This window comes from Phocoena phocoena, chromosome 5 (genome assembly GCF_963924675.1).
Source record: "Phocoena phocoena chromosome 5, mPhoPho1.1, whole genome shotgun sequence".
Taxonomy (NCBI): Eukaryota; Metazoa; Chordata; class Mammalia; order Artiodactyla; family Phocoenidae; genus Phocoena; species Phocoena phocoena.
In genome coordinates, this window is record NC_089223.1 from 125,468,537 (window position 1) to 125,492,070 (window position 23,534).

The window sequence follows — 23,534 nt, forward strand, 5'->3', positions numbered from 1 at the left end:
AGGTCCTGCCCTAGAGGAATTCAGAGTTTACTGTAGCTCAGGGCTCTACTTCTTCTCTACTTTTATCCGAGTTCTTTTTCCTGTATCTTGTATCTTATTTCCAAGAGAATACATTCAAAGTTCTAGTTTAATCTCATTTTAAAATTTTCCCCCAGTTTTATTGAGATATAATTGATAATGTTGTATTATTTTAAAGTATACCACATAATGGCCTGATATATGTATATACTGTGATGTGTTTACCACAATAAGTTTAGTTAACATCCATCACCTCACATAGTTACAGTTTTTTTTCTTGTAATGAGTACTTTTAAGATCTCTAAGATAAATAAGTCGTGGGGATATAATGTACAGCATGGTAACTATAGTTAACAATACTGTGTTGTGTATTTAAAAGTTGCCAAGAGAGTAGGTCAATGTTTAATTTTTACCTGATATTTGTAGAGGTGGTTAGAAAGTTGACCTGCCGAGTAAAATAAAATGTTTTAAAGTCATTTAAATTTTTGTTTTATAGATGTTTGTTTGCTACTAATGGGTGTGAGCAAGTTAGATATTCTATATCGGAGACTTCTCCTTACAAAACTTTTTATCAGAGGATGGGGAAGGCCAGAGGATCTCAAAAGGTAAGCATTTTTTCTGAATGCCTCTTCTAAATTTGTTGTTTTAGTAAACATTTGAAACTTCATTTCAGTTACAAAGTCCTTTAAACATAAAGTGATTGGTAAATTAAGCATTAACTACTATATAAGAAAGAAATTGTTTCCTTTTCTCTTTTATCTAATTATTGCTCTTAAGTTTTAACCCATATAATCATAAATTGAACTATTTTAAAAGTAATTCAGACTTAAAAATAAAGAGCTCTCAGACATAGATTTTTAACTTTGGTAATTTTTTATCCATTACAGATTTCAGGGACTAAACTTTCTTGGGTAACTTGAATTTGTAATGACTGTAAAACTGTGATATAGTGTAGCTCATGGAAGTATTTGAACTTGTGAAAAATAATTTTAGGGATTTGTGCCTTTAATTTTGAGTCTTGAATATGTTAATTACTTTTGGAGCAATGATATTTCTCATGTTTTTTCTGAGATAAAATGTCAAGCTTGAAAAAAACCAAAGCCTAATTTTTTCTTTAATTATTAAAATTAAATTTTAACATAGTTTATGAACTGGACTTGCTAATTTTTAATTACTTTTCATCAGTCTCAATATAATGGGAATACTGAAGTTTTTTCTTTTTTTCCCCCCTTCCCATAATAGACTCTTTGAATTCAGAAAGATTATTGGAAATCGAGAAAGATGTCAGAATCTGGTTTCAAGTGATTATCCAATATACATCGATAAGGTATTCAGATGAAAGAAATGCAATTATAGAAATTCAGGTTTTATATACTGTGTGGCAAGAGTGGGCTGAATGTTGGAGTATAATAACAATAAACTCTAAAACATGAGTACAATATAGATTTTTCATTTAATATTTTTAAAATGCTATTATGTACCCTAACTGAATGCTTATAGTAACTATATACATGTTTATATGGGAGCATATATTTAATACTTAACTAAATACAAGAAAATATTTAGGGATGGATCTTTTTGAGCCTCATCTTTTATCTTTAGGCTCAAGAGAGTTAAATTATTCAACATTCAGAAGAATTACAAGTTATACAAGGAAGTACTCTACTGAGAGAATCAGCACATGAGAAGTTACTAGCAAAACAACTGTTAAATAACATCAGGGAAATGTTATGGGATATAGTTAATTGCTGAGAGAAGGGTAGAAAGAAAATGCTATAAAATTAGAGAATATGAGAAAATATATTTGAAATAATTTTGTTTTTAAGCAGCCATGTTTTCCTGTAAAACACTTCTAGGCTTATGTAATTGGATACTTGAAGCGCTGTAGGGGAGGGCCTGCAGCTGGGTAGGCTTCACATCCCTCATGGCCTTCAACCACAGTAACTCTACTTTCGTCGCTTTTATATATTGGATGTCTTTAGCAGATTTCATTTTTCAAAAGACTTTCACTGCTAAAAACAGGATCTTATAAATTGGAAATCCCTCCTCTATACCACATAGCTGTTCCTTTTGTATCTTCTGGATTTAGAACATTTCTCCCTCAAATTTTGCTAAATATTTCCATTTTCTCTGTTTTTTTCCTATTAAAAAATCATAGGCTTGAACAAATTTAAAACATACCAAGTAAAGATCAAAACTCTAATTTATGCCACTTTCCACCTCCTAATTCCATTTTCCTCCCAAGGAGGAATTACTGTTAGAATTTTAGAATGCTTTCTTACAGATAACCTTCTTCTCCCCCACCTTCTCTCTCTTGCTCTCTCACTCTCAGTTTTTAAAGATTGAGATATAATTCAAATACAGAAAAATTACCCTTTTAAAATGTACAATTCAGTGTTGTTGTTTTTTATTATTACATTCCCAAGATGTGCAACTATCACTATCTAATTCCAGAACATTTTTATTGCCCCCAGAAGAAACCCTGTACCCATTAGCTGTCACCTCCCACTTCCCCAGCCTCCCACCTTCTGATAATCACTCATCTGTTGTCTCTGTGGATTCACCCATTCTGGACATTACATATAAATGGAATCATCCAACATGTGGCCTTTTGTTTCTGGCTTATTTCATTTAGCAAAATTTTAAGGTTCATCCATGTTGTACCATGTACCACCGCTTCATTCTTTTTTATGGCTAAATAATATCCCATTGTGTATATGTACAACATTTTGTTTATCCATTATTCAGTTGATGGGCATTTGAGTTTCTACTTTTTTTTTTTGGCTCCATTGGATCTTCGTTGAGGCATGTGGGATCTTTTGTTGTGGCATGAGGGCTTCTCTCTAGTTGTGGCATGTGGGTTTTCTCTTCTCTAGTTGTGGCACGCAGGCTCCAGGGCGCGTGGGCTCTGTAGTTGTGGCTCCAGAGTGCGTGGGCTCTGTAGTTTGCGGCACCCGGGCTTCTCTCTAGTTGAGGTGTGCAAGCTCAGTAGTTGTGGGCGCGCAGGTTTAGTTGCCCTGCGGCATGCGGGATCTTAGTTCCCTGACCAGGGATCGAATCTACGTCCCCTGCATTGGAAGGCAGAGTCTTTACCACTGGACCATTAGGGAAGTCCCGAGTTGTTTCTGCTTTTTAACTGTTATGAATAATAATGCTATGAATATTCATGTACTAGTGTTCTTGTGGATATATTTTTTTCACTTCCCTTGGGTATATACCTAGGAGTGGAATTGCTCAGTCACATGGTAACCGTATGCTTAAATTTTTAACAAACTGTCAACTGTTTTCCAAAGTGCACCATTTTACTTTTCCACAAGCAGTGTATAATGCTTTCAATTTCTCCACGTTCTTACTAATATTTCTACTTGCCCTAGCCTTCCTAGTGGGTGTGAAGTATATTTTATTGTGATTTTGATATGTCTTTCCCTAATGACTGTGATGTTGAGCATCCTTTCATGTACTTATTGGCCATTTGTATATCTTCTTTTGAGAAATATCTGTGAAACCCTTGCCCATTTTTAATTGGGTTATTCCTCTTTTTAGTGTTGAGTTGTAGCTTGCTTAATTTTAAAATCTGTCTTATATATGGCTCTGAAAGTGTTTTTTTCTTACCAAATTGCCATTTATCCCAACACTATTTGTTGAATTATTATTCCCTTTCACATTAGTTTGTGCTGCCTCCTTTGTCAAATAATTCTTCTAAAATAGATAAAAGAAAACTTTAAAACTGTAGGAGGGGGCTTCCCTGGTGGCGCAGTGGTTGAGAGTCCGCCTACTGATGCAGGGGATGCGGGTTCGTGCCCAGGTCCGCGAAGATCCCACATGCCGCAGAGCCTGCGCGTCCGGAGCCTGTGCTCCGCAACGGGAGAGGCCACAACAGTGAGAGGCCCGCGTACCACAAAAGAAAAAAAAAAAAAAAAAAAAAAAAAACTGTAGGAGGCACAAAGATGACTAAAATGTAAACACTTCCTGGATTAAAAATTTCGTATTATACACGTTAGGTCTCCTTACCGTTTTCAAAAAATGCAATGCAATCCTAATTAAAATATTCAGTTTAGAGCCAAGGTCCATAAAAGGATCCTAAAATTATTTTGGGAAGAACTCAAATATATATTTGGGAAGTACAGTCAGATCAGGAATACTTGAAAAGGAAGAGTGGTAAGTAAAAACGATCTCAGTCATATATCAATGGGTATTGTAAGGCACAGTATGATCAGCACAGCCTGACACTGGTTTAGAAATAAATGATATGCTAATGAGACCTGATAAATGATTGAAAATAATTTGTAAAATTATTTTCCAAAAAATAATTTTACAAAAAATTTATGGAAAGTTACTTCATGATAAAGTAGTATTTTAAGTCATTTGCAAAGAAAGTGTGGATTATTTAATAAATGATGCTGAAACAACTGGTTAGTATTTGTGTTTTTTAAAGAGGTTGATATATTTAGCTTCTAAAAATACAGTTTTTTGTTTCTGGTTTTAATGAAAATATGTGATGCTTTACTGCTAATTTAATTTTGACTATTGGCCTGATAAAGATTTTTTTATTTAAAAAAATAACTATTTGAGGTGGAAAAAAAAACTTAGGTGTTGAATATTAGTAAATGCCTTTGCTACATATGTAACTATCACATTTCTCCTTATTTAATGTGTTGACGTGACTCATTTCATCAATAGGTTACCTGAAAACAAGCCATTCTAACATATATAATGTCAACCCTTATTTGATTGTGGTAAATTATAATTTGTTTGTAAATTGTTTTTATATTTATATTGTTGAATTCTTGTAACAAATCTTTTATTTTGTTATTGTATGTCATTGTACAAATAAGGTTTACTTATAGTTTGTTTTCCCAAGTAGACTCAAGTAGAGAACATAGAAGGAAATGAAGTGTGTGTAGGAGCCTTTAGAAAGCAGAATGGGGCAAAAGGATACTTAGTAGGCACTAAAAAAAGTTACAATTGAATGGAACTTCTAAACAGAAAACATCTATGATAGACCTAGATACCACTGTCCTTGCGTATGCATCTTGGTTTTGCTTTTTTTTAGATTGAAGAGCAGTCAGACTGTAAGATCCTAGATGGACACTTTGTTTCCCCCATGGCCCACTATGTGCCTGATATCATGCCAGTTGAATCTGTTATTGCAAGGTAAGTATTTTTATTCAGAAAGTTAAAGTAGTAGGTTGTTTACATTCACTTATACAATTACAATAATATCAATGCCATGTTATTTCAAATTACTTATTATTAATTGCAGTAATTACTTAGCATTTTTCCATTAAATGTGGGGTGGGACGGAGTAAAAATACAGAGCTTTAGTATACATTTGAACTTAAGTTGTTATCAGCTTAATGTTCAAAATTTCAAGAAGCAAGACAGTGCTGGGAATGCTAAATGAAGCAGAGTTGTTAACGTTGGTAGTTTTGATTATGAGACTGAAAATTAAGAGTTAGTTTTCATGAGCACAAAACAGATATAATCATTAAACCATCCTAAATTTTCTTGTCTATGTTCTATTCAACAATTTATTGACAATAGATAAGTAGTGATATTTTCCCTTGCCCAGGCAAAGTAAGCTCAGAATTCAGGTTTATGTTGCCTGAGAACACAACCGCCTAAGGTCAAACCTTGAGCTGACAGAGTGCAGTGTTCTACTGTGATAATAATTCCAAAATGTCAACTGCTAAGGAAATTGAAAGGAGAAGTAAATCAGTTTGGGAAGATAAAAAAGTTCTGAAGATGGATGGTGGTAGTGATTGCATAACAATGTAAGTGTACTTAATGTCACTGAACTGTACACTTAAAAATGGTAAAAATGAAAAAAAAAAAATGGTAAATTTTATGTTATATACATTTTACTACAATGATAAAAAAAGAAGTCATATAGGAAAAAACATTAAATGAGAGGACCAAGATACTACGATAAGAAGATGAGAAATAGAGAAGACTATGTTTTTTCTGCTGTGGTTTGCTTTTACCTCCAAACATAAAAGTTTTAATAAATCAAATCCTGTTATACACTCCAAGTTGAAAAAAAGATAACATGAACTATATTATTGATATGAACAGCTTGTACAGCCAAGCATTATTCCTGCAAGGAGAAGTGGAGCTATCTAAAGAATTGTTTTTCTAGGACTTAATCATATATATTGATGTCCTTAAAAATAAGAAAATTTCAAAAAAAAAAAAAAGAAAATTTCTTTATTCATATATAAAGTTGTGGTATTGAATAAGGTAAAAATGATTGCAATAAATTCTGTGCTTATATTGTAATTGAATTTTTAATACCGTTACACCAAGCAAATTTACAGTATCTTTGTTGCCAGTTGGGCAAACATTAGTTTAATCAGTCAATTACAGTTTTTTTTCTACCAAAACATACGTTTATGTTTATTACATTCCCATAACCATTATAACAGAATTTTAATGCATTTTAATAAATAAATGATAATGAAAATTCATCAGTGCCTGAAAACTCAGATTTTTTTAAACTACTAAATGATCATGGTATTTTAAATACACAATTCTACATTGCTAATATCTATTGAAGTAGAATTTATAGATGAATAATCATGCCATAAAGCACCTGTACTTTCATCCAACAGGACATGGAAAACAGCAAGTCAATTACAGTTTGAATGTCAAAATTCTGAATGACCTTTTCTCCCAAATAATTTAATTATGAAACTTTTAAGAATTCAAAGTTTGTATTAAAAGGCTTTTAGTTTCACTGATGTCTTTTATTTTAAATAGGTTCCAATTTATTGTGCCTAAAGAATGGAACAGCAAATATAGACCCGTATGCATTCATCTTGCTGGAACAGGAGATCATGTAAGACTTTATTATAACATCTTAATCCCTAATTTGTTAAGTTACTCTCCTTAACAGATGTGGTTATTATATTTTTTAATTTAATTTAATTTTAATTTTATATTAGACTACAGTTGATTTACAATATTGTGTTAGTTTCAGGTGTACAGCAAAGTGATTCAGTTATACATGTACATATATCCATTCTTTTATAGATTCTTTTCCCATATAGGTTATTACAGAATATTGAGTAGAGTTCCCGATGCTATACAGCAGGTCCTTGTTGTTTACCTATTTTATATATAGTAGTGTGTATGTGTTAATCCCACACTCCTAATTTATTTATTATATTCTTTAAGTACATCATCTTTTCTTTCCTCAGCATTACTGGAGACGACGAACACTAATGGCTCGTCCTATGATTAAAGAAGCCCGAATGGCTTCTTTGCTGTTAGAAAACCCTTATTATATCCTTTTGTGATACCTAGAAATCTTTTCTCTTATTTATTTATTTATAGATTTAGTCATCAAAAGGAATGATAGTAACCAGCTTTTCTAAACCAGTTAAATTTAGTCAGTTCAGAAAATGCTTAAGAATTAAGGAGCAAGAATGAAAAGAAGTGAAAAATTGTTTCATGCCTTTTTAAAAGGCAATTTAAGGATTTTGCTTCTGTTGTATAATGAAGATAAACCACTCTTCTGTTTCTTTTGAGATTTATACTGGATTTTAATATTAATAAGTCAAGTGTTTGACTTATTAAGGAAACCCTCATGTTTTAAATACATTTACATTTAAGTATCAGTTGAGGTTTAGAACAGTTCTTAACTTAATTTTCAAGATTATGTCAGACTATTCCCAGAAGAAGAAATGAAACTGATGCGCAGATATAAAGAAATGTTCAGCGTTGCTGGTAATAAGAGAAATGTAAAGTTAAAAGAGCAGTTACAAAAGATTTAAAAAATAAAACACAGTAGTCATAAGGCTATTGTGAAATGGGCACTGTTATTACTGATGACTGTGAAAATCAGTTCAACCCTTTGGGAAAGCATTTTTACTATATGCATCAGAAACCTTTAAAAATCTCACATCCCTTGACATTTTGATTCTGGGAAGTTTATTCTAAGGATAAAATATTAAGAAAAGAGAAAATGATAGAAAAGAGGAAATATATTTAATAGCTTATAACTTATAATAGTAAAACATTAGAAATAGCTTAAATGTCTAACAATAGAAAAATGGTTAAGTAAATTGTGGTTCATAGCATTGGAAAGTTGTACAGTTGGTTGTGTTATGTTTATTACTTTACTACCTGAATGACCTTGAACCTGTTAGTTAACCTTTTAGTACCTCAACTTTTCCTTGGTAAATGGGAATAATCTCTTAGGTTATTCAGAGTATTAGAATAGTTAATACTGGTAAATAATAAGGATGCAGTAAATTTTAACAGTTATTATTTTAAAAGTTTACAGTAATGAATGAAAAGTATTTATAATGCAAAAAGAGGATATAAAACTCTATGGTATGGCATAGGTATGCAAAAAACCTAAAATAGAAAATCCATTATTTTCTATTTAGAAACTGTGCCTAAGGGAAAATTTTGGAAAGAAATACAAAAAATATTAATATGGTTGTCTGTAGATAAAATAGTTTTTCTTCTAACATGATTTTCTGAATTTTCTAGATTTTTTTATAAGTGAAAAAAGAAACCAATAAACTTCATTTTAAAATTAAGTTGGGGATTACACAACCCTGCTGAATTACTAAAAATATTGAATTGTACACTTTAGATGGGTGAATTGTATGGTATGTGATTATGTCTCAATGAAGCTTTTTAAAAAAAGAAAAATAATTAAGTTGAAAAACCTGAGAACTCCTAAACAGCCTATTTGGAAAATAGTTATTTCAGCATTAAATTGTCTTCAAGTTTAACTATTTTGCTTAAGTTAATGTGTTTTGAGACACAGTGTGTTTAATTATTTAAAAACTTTCTCTTTGACCCACATTCTTAAATGGCTGCAGGAAACCCAAGGACCAAATGTAAGTATGTGTTATCTTCATTTTCCAGTCTTTATACTGAATTTTCAGCCATCTTAAAATTTTTGATAGCCTAACCATTTTTTCTGAAAAACAGAATTCTGGGCCCCTTGCATTCTTGTGGTACCTGGATCTTTGCATATAATTATTCTACATGGTTGTATAATAAATAACCATTGACAAAATGAATTTTTGTACACTTTGGCAAGGTTTCATATAGGAGCTAACTATGTATGTCTTTATGTGAATTAAATTAAAAAAAATAGATTATAGGGACTTCCCTGGCAGTTCAGTGGTTAAGACTTTGCCTTCCAATGCAGGGGGTGTGGGTTCCATCCCTGGTCAAGGAGCTAAGATCCCACATGCCTGGCAGCCAAAAACAAAAGAAAACAAAACAAAACATAAAACAGAAGCAATATTGTAACAAATTCAATAAAGACTTAAAAAAATAGATTGTAACTTGGTCACTTTAGTAATAAAATCATATTTTTTATAATTATATAAGAATAGTTCTGGATTCTAAAAATATATATTTAAGTGCTTCTTATAAAGAAATGTACTTATGTAAAATCAGTTTCTAAAACAGAAAGTTTCAATTGAATTGGTGTGTATTTAAATTAATCAAAACATGTATTATAAAAATGTTCTAACATTATATTCATAAATTATGTATTTTGTGAAAATAAGCAACATTTAAGATTTCGGTAATACATGAACCTAGTATTATTTGAATTCTTTTACATTGCTATTTATTTTATTTTTTGTTGTTGTTGCCTTGTTTCTTTTTTTAAGATTTTAATTTTATTTGAGTATAATTGATTTACAACATTGTGTTAGTTTCTGCTGTACAGCAAAGTGAGTCAGTTATACAAATACATCTATTCACTATTTTTTAGATTCTCTTCTCACATAGGTTATCACAGAATATTGAGTAGAGTTTGCTGTGCTATACAGTAAGTCCTTGTTGGTTATCTATCTTTTTTTCTTAATTTAAATTTATTTATTTTTTTATTTTTGGCTGTGTTGGGTCTTCGTTGCTGCACATGGGCTTTCTCTAGTTGTGGCAAGTGGGGGCTGCTCTTCGTTGCAGTACACGGGCTTCTCATTGCGGTGGCTTCTCTTGTTGCAGAGCACGGGCTCTAGGCTCGTGGGCTCTAGAGTGCAGGCTCAGTAGTTGTGGCACACGGGCCTAGTTGCTCCGTGGCATGTGGGATCTTCCCAGACCAGGGCTCAAACCTGTGTCCCCTGCATTGGCAGGTGGATTCTTAACCTCTACGCCACCACGGAAGCCCTGGCAGGCTGATTCTTAACCACTGAACCACCAGGGAAGTCCCGGTTATCTATCTTATATATAATAGTATGTGTATGTTCATCCCAAGCTCCTGATTTATCCCTCCCCCGCCACATTTCCACTTTGGTAACTGTAAGTGTGTTTTTGATATCTGTAAGTCTGTTTCTGTTTTGTAAATAAGTTTATTTGTATCTTTTTTTAAATTAGATTCCACATATGATTGATACCATATGCTATTTGTCTTTCTCGGTATGACTTACTTCACTTAGTATGATAATCTTGAGGTCCATCCATGTTGCTCCAAATGGCATTATTTCATTTTTATGGCTGAGTAATATTCCATTGTATAGATAGATAGATAGATATACCACATCTTCTTTATCCACTCCTCTGTTGATGGACATTTAGGTTGCTTCCATGTCTTAGCTATTGTAAATAGTGCTGCAGTGAACATTGGGGTGTATGTATCCTTTCAGATTATGGTTTTCTCTGGATATGCCCAGGAGTGGAATTGCTGGATCATATGGTAGTTCTATTTTAAGTTTTTTAAGGAACCTCCATACTGTTCTCCATAGAGGTTGTACCAATTTACATTCCCACCAACAGTGTAGGTGGGTTCCCTTTTCTCCACACCCTCTCCAGCATTTATTGTTTGTAGACTTTTTGCTGATGGCCATTCTGACTGGTGCGAGGTGATACCTCACTGCAGATTTGATTTGCATTTTTCTAATTATTAGTGATGTTGAGCATCTTATCATGTGCTTTTTGGCCATCTGTATGTCTTCTTTGGAGGAATGACTATTTAGATCTTTTGCCCATTTTTTGATTGGGTTGTTTGTTTTTTTGACACAGAGCTGTAAGAGCCATTTATGTATTCTGGAGATTAATCCCTTGTCAGTTGCTTTGTTTGCAAATATTTTCTCCCATTCTGTGGGTTGTCTTTTTGTTTTGTTTATGGTTTCCTTTGCTGTGGAAAAGCTTTTGAGTTTAATTAGGTCCCATTTGTTTATTTTTGTTTTTATTTCCATTACTCTAGGAGATGATAGAAAAAGATATTGCTGTGATTTATGTCAGAGTGTTCTGCCTATGTTTTCCTCCAAGAGTTTTATAGTACCTGGTCTTACATTTAGGTCTTTAATCCATTTTGAGTTTATTTTGGTGTATGGTGTTAGAGAATGTTCTAATTTCATTCTTTTACATGTAGCTGTCCAGTTTTTCCATCACCACTTATTGAAGAGACTGTCTTTTCTCCATTGTATATTCTTGCCTCCCTTGTCATAGATTAAATGACCATAGGTGCATGAGTTTATTTCTGGACTTTCTATCCTATTCCATTGATCTATATTTCTGTTTTTGTGCCAGTACCATACTGTTTTGATTACTGTAGCTTTGTAGTATAGCTACAGTATACTACAGGAATCAGCTGGAGTCTGCTTCCTCCAGCTCCATTTGTCTTTCTCAAGATTGCTTTAGCTATTTGGGGTCTTTTGTGTTTCCATATAAATTAAAAAAAATTTTGCTCTAGTTCTGTGAAAAATGCCTAGTATTAGGTGAATTATTTTACTCTGCTTTAAAAAAATGTGCTTTATGTTCTATTGTAATTATTTTTTTCTTAGAAGGGACAACTATAAATTTTCCTTATATCAATCACGGTAATTTAATGAAAAATTGACAGTATAGAAATATTATTTTCTCATACATATTTTAACAGTTTTAAGTTATATCAAGTAAATAAGACATTCTTTTCTGGACTTCAAAATAGTTTGGTAGTTGAAACTCAAGGAAAATTATATGTTGTAGAGCAGATACAGCTTTTTTTTTTTTTAATTTATTTTTGGCTGCGTTGGGTCTTCCTTGCTGTGCACAGGCTTTCTCTAGTTGCAGCGAGCAGGGGCTACTCTTCGTTGTGGTGTGTGGGCTTCTCACTGCGGTGGCTTCTCTTGTGGAGCACAGGCTCTAGGCACGCAGGCTTCAGTAGTTGTGGCTCACGGGCTCTAGAGCACAGGCTCAGTAGTTGTGGCGCATGGGTTTAGTTGCTCCGCAGCATGTGGGATCTTCCTGGACCAGGGCTCGAACCCATGTCCCCTGCATTGGCAGGCAGATTCTTAACCACTGTACCACCAGAGAAGTCCCTAGATACAGCTTTTTTAAAAAATAAGTTTTAGGTGATTAATATGCAGAACAATGTTAGCAGCATTCCAATTCCATCCATTTATTCCATTGTTTTACTTAGCTATCTGGTCCTTTAAAGGAAAAACATGTATTCTGGCTGCCTGTTGTAAATTTGCATATATTATAATGTAAATACATAAAATAAATAATTTTCTCTTTTGTTTTGTGAGGCTAGAAGGTCCAGCTTAAAAAACGTGTCTGATCTTTTTGTGATGGGAGGAGCTCTTGTTTTAGAATCTGCAGCTCTCTTGCACTGGCTAGAGAGGGAGGGTTATGGACCTCTAGGAATGACCGGAATATCCATGGGAGGACACGTAAGCATTTTCATTTTAACTGATATTTAATTGTGGTTATGTTAATAAAATCTAGGGAATCAAGCAAGGTAATGGATTTATGGCACATCCTCCTCTGTGGGAGTCTCATAGTGTACGCATGCCAGAGAAAATTGCAGCCTTGAACCATTGCCCAGTCTCCTTACCTGTGGGCTGTGAACACTGAAAGGGGTTGTACAGTGTGGGAGGTGGGGGGAAGATCTAGGGAATCTATTTATTTAAAAATTCACTTTAGGTATAGAATTAATTTTAGTTTTGGTAAAAGCAGAAACAGATTCTAAATTTTCATTCCAATTATGAAGTAACGATATTTTTTGTATGATTCATGTAAACACTGATTATACTACTTACTCCACAGCTATATCTCAGGTGTTAGATTTAATATTTTATTAAAAGTTGATTATAAACTTAACTTCAAGTGTCAACTATAAATGCCTTATTTTGCTGTTAAATTGGTGAAGATAGCTAATTTGGAAAACACTTTTCCTTTATCTCTTCTCTCCATCAACCTGTTTTACCTTTGCTTTCTAGAGTGTACTAAAACAGCCCCTAATTGGTTTCTCTGTCTAGTCTTTTCACTCCTTAACCTTATTCTTAAGGCTTTTTCTCCACACTGTTAACTAGAGTGGTCTTCCTAAATCTGATCTCTGCTCTCTCCTGCTTAAAACCTTCCACAGGTTTTGCTATTGAACTGGACACTAGCAATGCCAGGTGCTGGCACCCATCTAGTGCCCCCTCATTCCCTTTCACCTGGCCAAATAAGAGCTTGTCCTCCCGCTTCCAGATTAGAGCTTACTTCCTGTGAGAAACTCTTCCAGATTCCCAGCCTTATCCCAGACTATACTTCGTTTCTCAATAACACGTACTTATTTCATTTTACTGTGATTACTTGTCTAGCAGTCTGTTTTCTCTATAAAGCAATTGATTCAGTGAGGGCCAGGAACATGCTCTGGTTCATTTTCTGGACATATTAGTCATACAGTACATTAAAATATATATATTGTGTAAGTCATTTGAATTATAAAATTAAGTGTAAAACCTTACTCAAATTCAAAACAACTACCAAAGAGTGAAACTAATAAGATTAGCTTCAAAAACTCAAATTCAAAACAACTAAAGACAATGAAACTGAAGAGTGGGAAAGGATTTCTTTTCCTAACTAGTAGTGTTTCCATTGTTATGACCTAGGTCGGGGTGTTATAACTGTCAGCTGGACTACTACCTATAAACTGGTTTCCCTACCTCAAATCTCACCCTCTCTAATCAATGTTATAAAATACTATTTAGCTTCATTGAATCACTTGACAATAACACTCCTTTGCTCAGGTCTCTTTATTAATTCCCCATTATCTACAGAACAAAGCGACCTCTAATCTGATCCTGATCGATCTTCCTTAGCCCTACCTATCTCCCCTACCCCCCATTGGTCACATGTGCCCTACTGACCAGCGTAACTGAAATATATTGGCTTGTTTCCCTACCAGACCCTGTGTTTCTCACCATTTTGCCTTTGATTATACTGTCTCCTTTATATGGAAGACCACACCCCATCTCTCATTTCACCTAAAAGACTCAACCATTTCATGAAGCCTTCTCTGATTCCTCTAGCCAAAAATAACATTTCCCTTCTCTAAACATATTACATCATCTTATATCAGTTTATATCAGTTATACTCTGCTTTGTAGTTCACCAAATTCTTGACATCTTTCAGTCAACCTCGAAAGCCTGAGATTTTATGGTTGAGATTTTGCTCTGAGCAGGTCACTTACATAATGAGTGTGCTTAGCCTACTGCCCAGCATCTACATCCCAGCATGTTTGCTCTATATTTATCAGTAGAAAGTAGCTTTCTGTGATGGGTCTTAAGGTACTTAAAATTTCCTAATACATTTTATTGCTTTTTTAGGGGGCAGTTAGATGTCATTGTTGAGTTTTATGGTTTGGGGAATTTGGAGAGTTTGCTAGACATTCTCATGAGTGTTTAAGAGACTTTGTGTTCATGTCTTATCTCATCAGCTACTATACAAAGTACTTCTTAATATTAAATATTTTTCATTTTGGTGAATGTAAACTTTAAACTGAATCTCTCTGTAATCATGTTACAGATGGCTTCCTTAGCAGTATCCAGCTGGCCTAAGCCCATGCCACTGATTCCATGTCTGTCTTGGTCCACAGCATCTGGGGTCTTCACTACGGTAATTTAATTGCAATTAATGTTTAGATAATTATATATAATTAACGGTAATTGTTTGCAGAGTTCCAAAATCACCCCCAGGCTTGGTGATTCACTGGAAGGAATCGCAGGACTCAGTATATAGCTGTACTCACAACTAAAACTTATTGCAGCAAAATGATACACTACAAAATCAATCAAGGGAAAAGGCACACAAGGCAAAGTCCAGAGGAAACCAGGCATAAACTTCCAGTGGAGTCTCTCATGTTGTATTTAATTCCCTCAGCAATGAGTTATGACAATATATGCAAAGTGTTGTCCATCAGTGAAGCTCATTTGAGCCTAGGAGTCCAGGGTTTATATCAGGGGTCAGTCGCTTAGGCACCCTCTGCCTAGCATGTACTAAATTCCAGAAGGAAATCAGGTGTTCAGTAGAAACTACATTGTTTGTATAAGCAGTTTAGGCACAGTGACCCACTTTATCATTTTGGAAGTTTTATATCAGGGTAAAGAACTGTTTACTAGTCAAGTTACCAGACTCTAGGCAAGGGCCAACCTCACAAGCAGGCTTGTTTAAAGATAGGAAATCTCAAGTCTGCTTTGTTAATTTTTTTCTGCACAGTAATAATAATAAAAACTATTGGACAACATGCTTTATACGTGTGATTTGATCTTAATTTAGTTTGTTATTTCAGGGCGTGCTAAGTAAATCGATTAATTGGAGGGAGCTAGAAAAGCAGTATTATACACAGACAGTTTATGAAGAAGAAATTATTCACATGCTTGAATATTGTGGAGTAAGTATTTTTAACTTCTGCAGAACATTGTGGGGGAAATGTTGATCATGTTTAATGATTCAGATTTTTAAAAAGAATTGCAGTTTTGTTTTGTTTTTTTAACATATATAACTTTTTTTTTGTGACCGCTCCACATGACTTGTGAGATTTTAGTTCCCCAGCCAGGGATTGAACCCAGCCCTCAGCAATGAGAGCACGGAGTCCTAACCACTGGACTGCCAGGGAATTCCCTGAATTGCAGATTTTTAAAAAGCCGTACTATTTTTTACTTAATAAAATTCTTCATTTAAAAATAAAATATAGAAAATCATGCAAAGCAAGTGCATAGCTTACTACATTTATTAAATGGCTAACACATTTGAATAGAACTTGACCACCCAGCTCAGAACTTAGCACCCAACCTACAAACCACTTTCATGTGTCCTAATCAGAAGACCTTTCTCCCCCTACTATTTAGTTATCATTATCCTGATTTTTATAGTGATTACTTCCTTCTGTCAAATATGCATCCCTGGACACTTCAGTTCTTTTATTTTATGGGTCTTTTAAGTGTCTTTTAATCTATAAGTTCCCTTTCATCCTTTTCTTTTCCTTATAATTTATCTATTGAAGAACTTGGGCTATTTACCTGTAGAGTTTCTCACAGTCTAGATTTTTGTTTGCATTCATTTGGTACACTTTAGCATTTTTGCCTGCAAATTGGCAACTAGGTCTAGAGGCTTGATTAAACTCAGTTTATCATTCTTTAGTAAGAGTATAGGAAGCAGATAATGTCTGGCTGCTCATTTTGTGGTGTAAGCAGCTGTTGATGCTTAATGTCTGTGTCTATTATATTGAGTGTTGCAAAATGCTGATACTCTAATTCTATACTCTTTTTTCATTTATTAATTGGAATACTTTGATTTTAAAAAAAGCCACTTCCCTTATCAATTATTTGGTTACCTCATAGTTCATTACATATACCTTAATTTACCAATTATCAGGGAAATGAGTTGGTTCTCTATTATTCTCCTAAGGTGACCAATTCTTTTCAGAAATGTTTTTTTCTTTTCATGAATTTTTAAATTTTGCACATTCAGTTTAAAAGTTACAGAGAACCTCAAGAAACCTCAGGGAAAAATACTCTTTCTACTATCAACGAGGACTTTTTATTTGTAATTCCATCAAAATAAAACTCACTCTTGTAGGGGACTTCTCTGGCAGTCCAGAGGTTAGGACTCTGCATGCCCACTGCAGGCGCACGGGTTTGACCCCTGGTCTGGAAGAAGATCCAGCCTGCAGTGCAGCTTGGTCGGGGAAGGGGGAGAGGGAGGAGGCGGTGGGGGGGCGGGGCGCGGGGGGGGGGCGGTGGGGGGAGGGGAAGGGGGAGGGGGAAGGGAGGCGGGGTGGGGCTCACTCTTGTAAAATAGGTCTATTTTGCGGAGCCTCAAAGGGCAGTTAATTACTTGCCTAAGAACTTTATTACAAAATAGCTCTCCCTGTTAGCTAGTTCCTGTGTCCCACTATACATATAATCAGAAAGATACTTATATTTGAGAGCTTATGAGAAAACCTAACATGCATTTTTTAAGGGAGGTTCATAAATTTTGGCTGTCTGAAATGACAGTGTATTCTTCTCCAGCCCTTTCTCTCTGTGACTCTTGGTGATTGTATACAAGAGTGCTTTTGTCTTAGTTAGAACTAGTTCACAGTTATGAATATTCAAGAAATATCAAGCCAGCTTCCTTTTTTTTTATTTTAAAAACTGTGTTTTCCCAATCAAAAGAAATTAAATTTGTTGATGTACTGCTCTGAATAATTCTAGGATGCTTTGATCTTCCATTTCCTGATGTTACTAAACTTCCTTTCCTTCCTTTTTATATTTCTGTGATCTGGATAGCTTTAGTGATTTGTTCTGCTAACCAGGTTGTTGTGGTTTGTTTGTTTTCCCTTGCCTTCAACCCATTTTTCGTTCTTTTATTTTTTAAATAGGTTGTATGGTCATATAGTTAAAGCATCAAAAAGCATAAAAAGAAATATAGTAAAACGATTCCTACCCTTGTTCCCAGTTTGCCTAGGTCCTATCTCTGTCAACAAATAACCCACTATATTATTTAGTATTTCAAGGAATTTTTCAAACTGAAAGAAATCTCAACTTTTCTCTCTTCCCTTTTCTTATGGACAATACACAAATGTTTCCTTTTTCTTTTTCACTGCTGCATAACAGCCTATTATATGGACAGATGTACCATGATTTATTAACCAGTATCCTGTTGATGGGCATTTATGTTGCTTCTCATCCTTCACTATTAACAAACAGTTCTGCAATGAGTAGCATTGTACATACATCAGTTCACAAGTGCAAATTCCTAGAAATGTTGTTGCTGAGTAGAAGGGTATAAGCAGTTGTAATCTTAGATTTTGTCTAATTCTAGTTGTGTGAATTTACACTACCAGCAGGAACATGTGTGTCTGTTTCCCCATAAGTTCACAAATTCAGTGTGTTATCAGACTTACATGGTTTTTTGGTCAACCAGACAGGGAAATTTGGTATAGTTTTTATTTAATTTACTTAAGTAGGGACTTCCCTGGCGGTGCCGTCCAGTAGTTAGGACTCCACGCTTCTACTGCAGGGGGCATGGGTTCAATCCCTGGTCATGGAACTAAGATCCTGCATCCCTCAGCAAAAAAAAATTACTTAAGGATAAGTGAAATTGAACATGTTTATAAGTTTTTTGTTTTTAATTTATTTATTTTTGGCTGCATTGGGTCTTCGTTGCTGTGTGCGGGCTTTCTCTAGTTGCGGCGAGTGGGGGCTACTGTTTGCTGTGGTGTACGGGCTTCTCATTGCAGTGGCTTCTCTTTTGGGGAGCTTGGGCTCTAGGCGCACGGGCTTCAGTAGCTGTAGCACACGGGCTCAGTAGTTGTGGGTCTTGGTCTCTAGAGCACAGGCTCAGTAGTTGTGGTGGCGCACGGGCTTAGTTGCTCTGCAGCATGTGGAGTCCTCCCAGACCAGGGCTCGAACCCATGTCCCCTGCATTGGCAGGTGGATTCTTAACCATTGCACCACCAGGGATGTCCAACCTTGATAATTTTTAATTTTTCTTAGTTCAGCCTGAGAAAGGGATTTGGGGTGGCTGGTGTATTACTGCCAGGATGCACTCATAAGAATTTTAGAAGTTCTAAGGTTAAAGCAAATCATGGATTTCAAAACTTTGGCAATAAAAAACATGACACAGGCGGGAATTCCCTGGAGGTCCAGTGGTTAGGACTCCGTGCTTCCACTGCTGGGGACCCAGGTTCAATCCCTGGTCAGGGAATTGAGATCCTGCAAGCTGCAAGGTACAGCCAAAACAAAACAAAACACATGTCACAGGCTAAATGATAGTCTTTACTATTTAGTAAGAAACATTCAGCAATAAAGTATCATTTATCTTCATTCTCAGTTAAATTTTGACATCTCTTTTCTCTTTTTGTTTTTATTATGGTAAAATATACACAATATAAAATTTACCATTTTAACCATTTTTAAGTGTACAGTTCAGTAGTATTAAGTATATTTACATTGTTGTGCAACCATCACCACCATCCATCTCCAGAACTTTTTCATCTTCCTAAACTGAAACTCTGTACCCATTAAACAAAACTCTATTCACCCCTCTTCCCATCCCCTGGCAACTACCATTCTACTTTCTATCTGTATGAATTTGAGTACTCTAGGTGCCTCATAAAAATGGAATCATACAATATTGTCCTTTTGTGTCTGGTTTATTCATTTTGCATAATGTCTTCAAAGTTCATCCATGATGTAGCATGTGTCAGAATTTCATTCCCTTTTAAGACTGAATAATAATCTGTTGTATGTATATACTACATTTTGTTTATCCACTGATGGATGTTTGTGTTTTCTCTGTTTTAACAAGGTTGTTAAATAAAATCCTATTTTATATTAAATGACATTTTCTTTTCTTTCATATAATCAGACAGATTCTTTCAAAATGGGACAAGAGTTCCTGAAACACTTCCCTAGCAGTGCAGACAAGCTAACTAACCTTAACCTGGTTTCTAGAACTTTAAATTTAGATATGGCGGACCAAGTTGTGTCCCAAAAAGCTGCTGAGTGCCATAAATCTAGTAAAACATCTATCAGTGCCACATCAGAAGGACTCTTGTTGCAAGATACCTCTAGGATGGGATGCTTCAATCAAACACTTTCAACCAACAAAAGTAGTTATACACGCTGTAATCCTCAGTCATACCACCTACTCAGTAAAGAACAAAGAAGAAACACTCTTCAGAAAGAATCTTTAATATTTATGAAAGGAGTTATGGATGAATGTACTCATGTAGCAAATTTCTCAGGTATTAATTTTTATATGAAATTGAGAATATTTGCTGATGATATGTAAAATATGTGAAATATTTTTAAGGATGCTTTACAAGATAATTTCATATTTTCAAGAATATATTTATTGTTGGCTCTACAATGTGTTTTCTAAGATAAGTTGGTTATGTAAATGTATCATATTTAAATTTTATCCATGAAAATCTAAGATCATTTTATTAGTTCTTTAAAAACATTGGGTTTTGTATCTTCTTTAGAATATTCATCTCAATTTTGTATTAGATAATAATAATCAGAAGTTTAATAATCAGAAGTTTTAGTTCGGCAAATGTTTTACTTATTGCATTGTATGGTGTATTTAATTTTCCAATATGATTACTAGTATTTATATAAAATTCTTAGAGCTTCTTAAAAGTATATATGTTGCATCTTAAAAAAATCCTGTACCTAGTTCCAGTTGACCCAAGCCTCATCATAGTGGTTCAAGCCAAAGAAGATGCCTATATTCCACGAACAGGAGTTCGAAGTCTACAAGAAATTTGGCCTGGTTGTGAAATCCGATATCTAGAAGGGGGTCATATTAGTGCTTATCTTTTTAAACAAGGACTCTTCAGGTAAGATGATTGGTCTAACAGGTGTCTATTTATTTGTTGTTTGTTTTGGGGACTTTTTTGGCTCAACAAATAAAAAGATTGGGTATTTTTATTATACATTTTAGCCCTCTTATTTCCTTCCTGCCTCTCACAATTCTCACACTGTGATACTGTTTCCTATCTTGTCTTTTTATTTTCTTTTCCTTCTAGAGAACTAGGAAATAGCATATGATAGGCATGCTTTGTTGTGTGGTTTTACCCTCTTGAAATATTAATAGCCAGGTGTTTTAGGGTGTAGGGAGGAACATTAGCGTTTGCAAAACTCGCTTTAGCTCATCATGAACTTTTCACTCCACTGTGATGTTCTTCTCTCAGAATGACCTGAGTATCTGTGGAATAATCTAGCAGTGTTTTTCAGTAGCAGGTGAATATTGAACCCTAAAAGAAAAGTGAAATACTGGTTTTATTTTTAATAACCTTGTATGACTCTGGTATTTGATAAAATTTATAAAGACTTTTTGCTATTATTCTAGTTTTTTGATAATTCTGTTTTATTTCTACTTCTATTCAGATTTGATTGTAACAGGTATCATTGGAATATTTATCATTAATGGTTAAATTAGTTCACACGAAGTGCTTAGGCCAGTGCCCTGTGCAGTGTTCCAAAACTGCCAGCTGGATATTGGTATAATAGAAGAATGCGTGTGCTGTATGTTTGACATGTTTTAGTTCTTTTTAACCTAAGGAATAATTCTTTGTATGTTGTTGCTTATGTAGTTCAGTTTATAGATATCACCTTTTTGAGGTACAGTCTAATTCTCCAAGTCTGTAATGTCCTCAAGAATATAGTAACCCTTTCTTTTTATAGTATGATCTTTTAAAAAATACTCATGTATCAAGCATTTGAGTCCCTGTTAGTTGGTGAGTGAGCAGACTACTTATCCAGTACTCAAGTGACCCTCTGGCACAGCAAAACTAAGACAAAAACAAACGAAAATTGTGAGTACTTAGTGTTGCTAGGGTTGCTCAAGAGTCTAAAGTTCTGTTATACATGTGAATGCAGGGAGCGCACATGCTTGTTTTAGTAAATCGTTGTCAAATTTCTTTTACTCTTTTATGTGTCTACGTGGGAGTGTGGCTGAGAGGCATTAGGAAGAATAGAAGTCAGCAGTAAAAACTCATAAGTGCTAATCTGAAGGCTTCATTTGAGAAAGAGATAAATGTTAGCTATCAACATGTGCCAGGTACTAGAGCAATTGCTTCATATGTTATTTTTAATATCACCTTTACACAGAAACACAGGAAACAAAAAAGATTAAATAACATGCTCTGGTGGAGTAACTGCTAAGCCATTTGGCCTCTCCTACTCCCCACTAGTCACTTCAAAACCTAACAAAGTTTAGGGCTTCCCTGGTGGCGCAGTGGTTCAGAGTCTGCCTGCCGATGCAGGGGACATGGGTTCATGCCCCAGTCCGGGAAGATCCCACGTGCTACAGAGCGGCTGGGCCTGTGAGCCATGGCCGCTGAGCCTGCGTGTCCAGAGCCTGTGCTCCGCAACGGGAGAGGCCACAACAGTGAGAGGCCTGCGTACCGCAAAAAAAAAAAAAAAAAAAATGACATTGGAGTAGTAGAATTTTACAAATTCAGGCTTTTCATTCCCCAGATTTAAAAATAAAACAAACCAATCCTTTATGTGCTCTAATAATTTGGGTTAAGTTATTTAGAACTGATTGATAATACAAATGAATAAGAAACTATTCAGATGATTTAAAATGCATATGTATATCTTTACTAACGCTCCTCATACCATGTACACAAGCCCAGATTGCAACCTTAGACCTCATTTTATAGATTTTTGAGCCAAATACACACAAACATTATACAAAGCTTTGTCTTTCCAACAAATTGGGAATCACAGTCTGTAGCAGGTGCCAGTTTTAAAGTTAATATCTTTTTAAGGATGTGGGGAAATGCTTAGTCAAACAAGTATAACACAGGATTATTATGATCTGTTAACATTTAAACTGGGTGAAAATACAGACATAAGCATTTTTTTAAAAAAGCTTGTAGGAAAAGATTAAATGTAGCTATCTTAGAGTGATGGGATTATGACTTTTTTCCCTTTTTCTGAATTTTCTACAATGAAAATGTATTTGACAATAGGGAAAAAAAATAAGCCTTAAAAATAATATCTTATGAACCTGGGCCAGATGAGTTTGACTCTTCCTTTCCAGTTAAAATACTACAATACCTAGTGGAGTTTATGTAGGAAACAAAGGCTTTTTTTTTTTTTTTTTTGCGGTACGCGGGCCTCTCACTGTTGTGGCCTCTCCCGTTGCGGAGCACAGGCTCTGCGGCCATAGCTCACGGTCCCAGCCGCTCCGCGGCATGTGGGATCCTCCCGGACCGGGGCACGAACCCGTGTTCCCTGCATCGGCAGGCGGACTCTCAACCATTGCGCCACCAGGGAAGCCCCGGAAACTAAGGCTTTTATAAGGCTTTTAAGTTCAGTTGCTATATCATAACCTATGCAGTAGATTGAATATTACATTTGAAAAGTTCTATAGCCAGTTAATTTGCAACAAGTAACAGAATAAAAAGAAACCAGTTCCTTTTCATTTTATCATTTCATATTTTATACATAAATGTATACATATATAAATTTAAAGGCACAAAAAAGTGCTTCATGGGAAAAGATGGCATTTATGAACCATCGGTTGGAAGTACATTTGAAGTTTTCCAGTGATGGTGAAGTTACATGGATCCAAACACTCAGCCTCACGTACCTGCCTCTTCCACAGCTATTGATATTTGGAGAGGAGGTCAGCTTGCAAGACACGGGTTATTTGGAAATAACTTATAGTAAAAACACTGTCTGTCACCCTTTTTTTGCTAATTACTTGTAGTTTTTCTTTCATATTTAATTTTAGGCGCGCCATCTATGATGCATTTGAACGCTTCCTCCGTAAATACGCTAACTAA

At 34.9% G+C, this 23,534-nt stretch overlaps 1 protein-coding gene and 1 non-coding gene across 4 annotated transcripts; both read left to right on the forward strand.

The window, feature by feature from the left end:
• The first annotated feature begins 531 nt into the window (after window positions 1–531).
• Window positions 532–23,534, forward strand: ABHD18 (abhydrolase domain containing 18). 3 transcript variants are annotated; one of them, XM_065877778.1, is made up of 12 exons: window positions 532–623; window positions 1,261–1,345; window positions 5,072–5,172; window positions 6,742–6,856; window positions 7,218–7,302; window positions 8,846–8,873; window positions 12,509–12,647; window positions 14,771–14,860; window positions 15,534–15,635; window positions 19,598–19,976; window positions 20,411–20,573; window positions 23,483–23,534. In XM_065877778.1, exons 1-12 carry the CDS (start codon window positions 532–534, stop codon window positions 23,532–23,534), a joined length of 1,431 nt encoding a protein of 476 aa, XP_065733850.1. The 3 variants fall into 3 exon arrangements, with proteins under 3 accessions (XP_065733850.1, XP_065733851.1, XP_065733852.1); XM_065877779.1 differs by having other exon boundaries at window positions 6,778–6,856; XM_065877780.1 differs by lacking the exon at window positions 15,534–15,635 and having other exon boundaries at window positions 6,778–6,856.
• On the forward strand, window positions 12,711–12,847 carry LOC136123968 (small nucleolar RNA SNORA42/SNORA80 family). The gene has a single exon (XR_010655923.1). It is a non-coding gene; the product is annotated as a small nucleolar RNA SNORA42/SNORA80 family (small nucleolar RNA).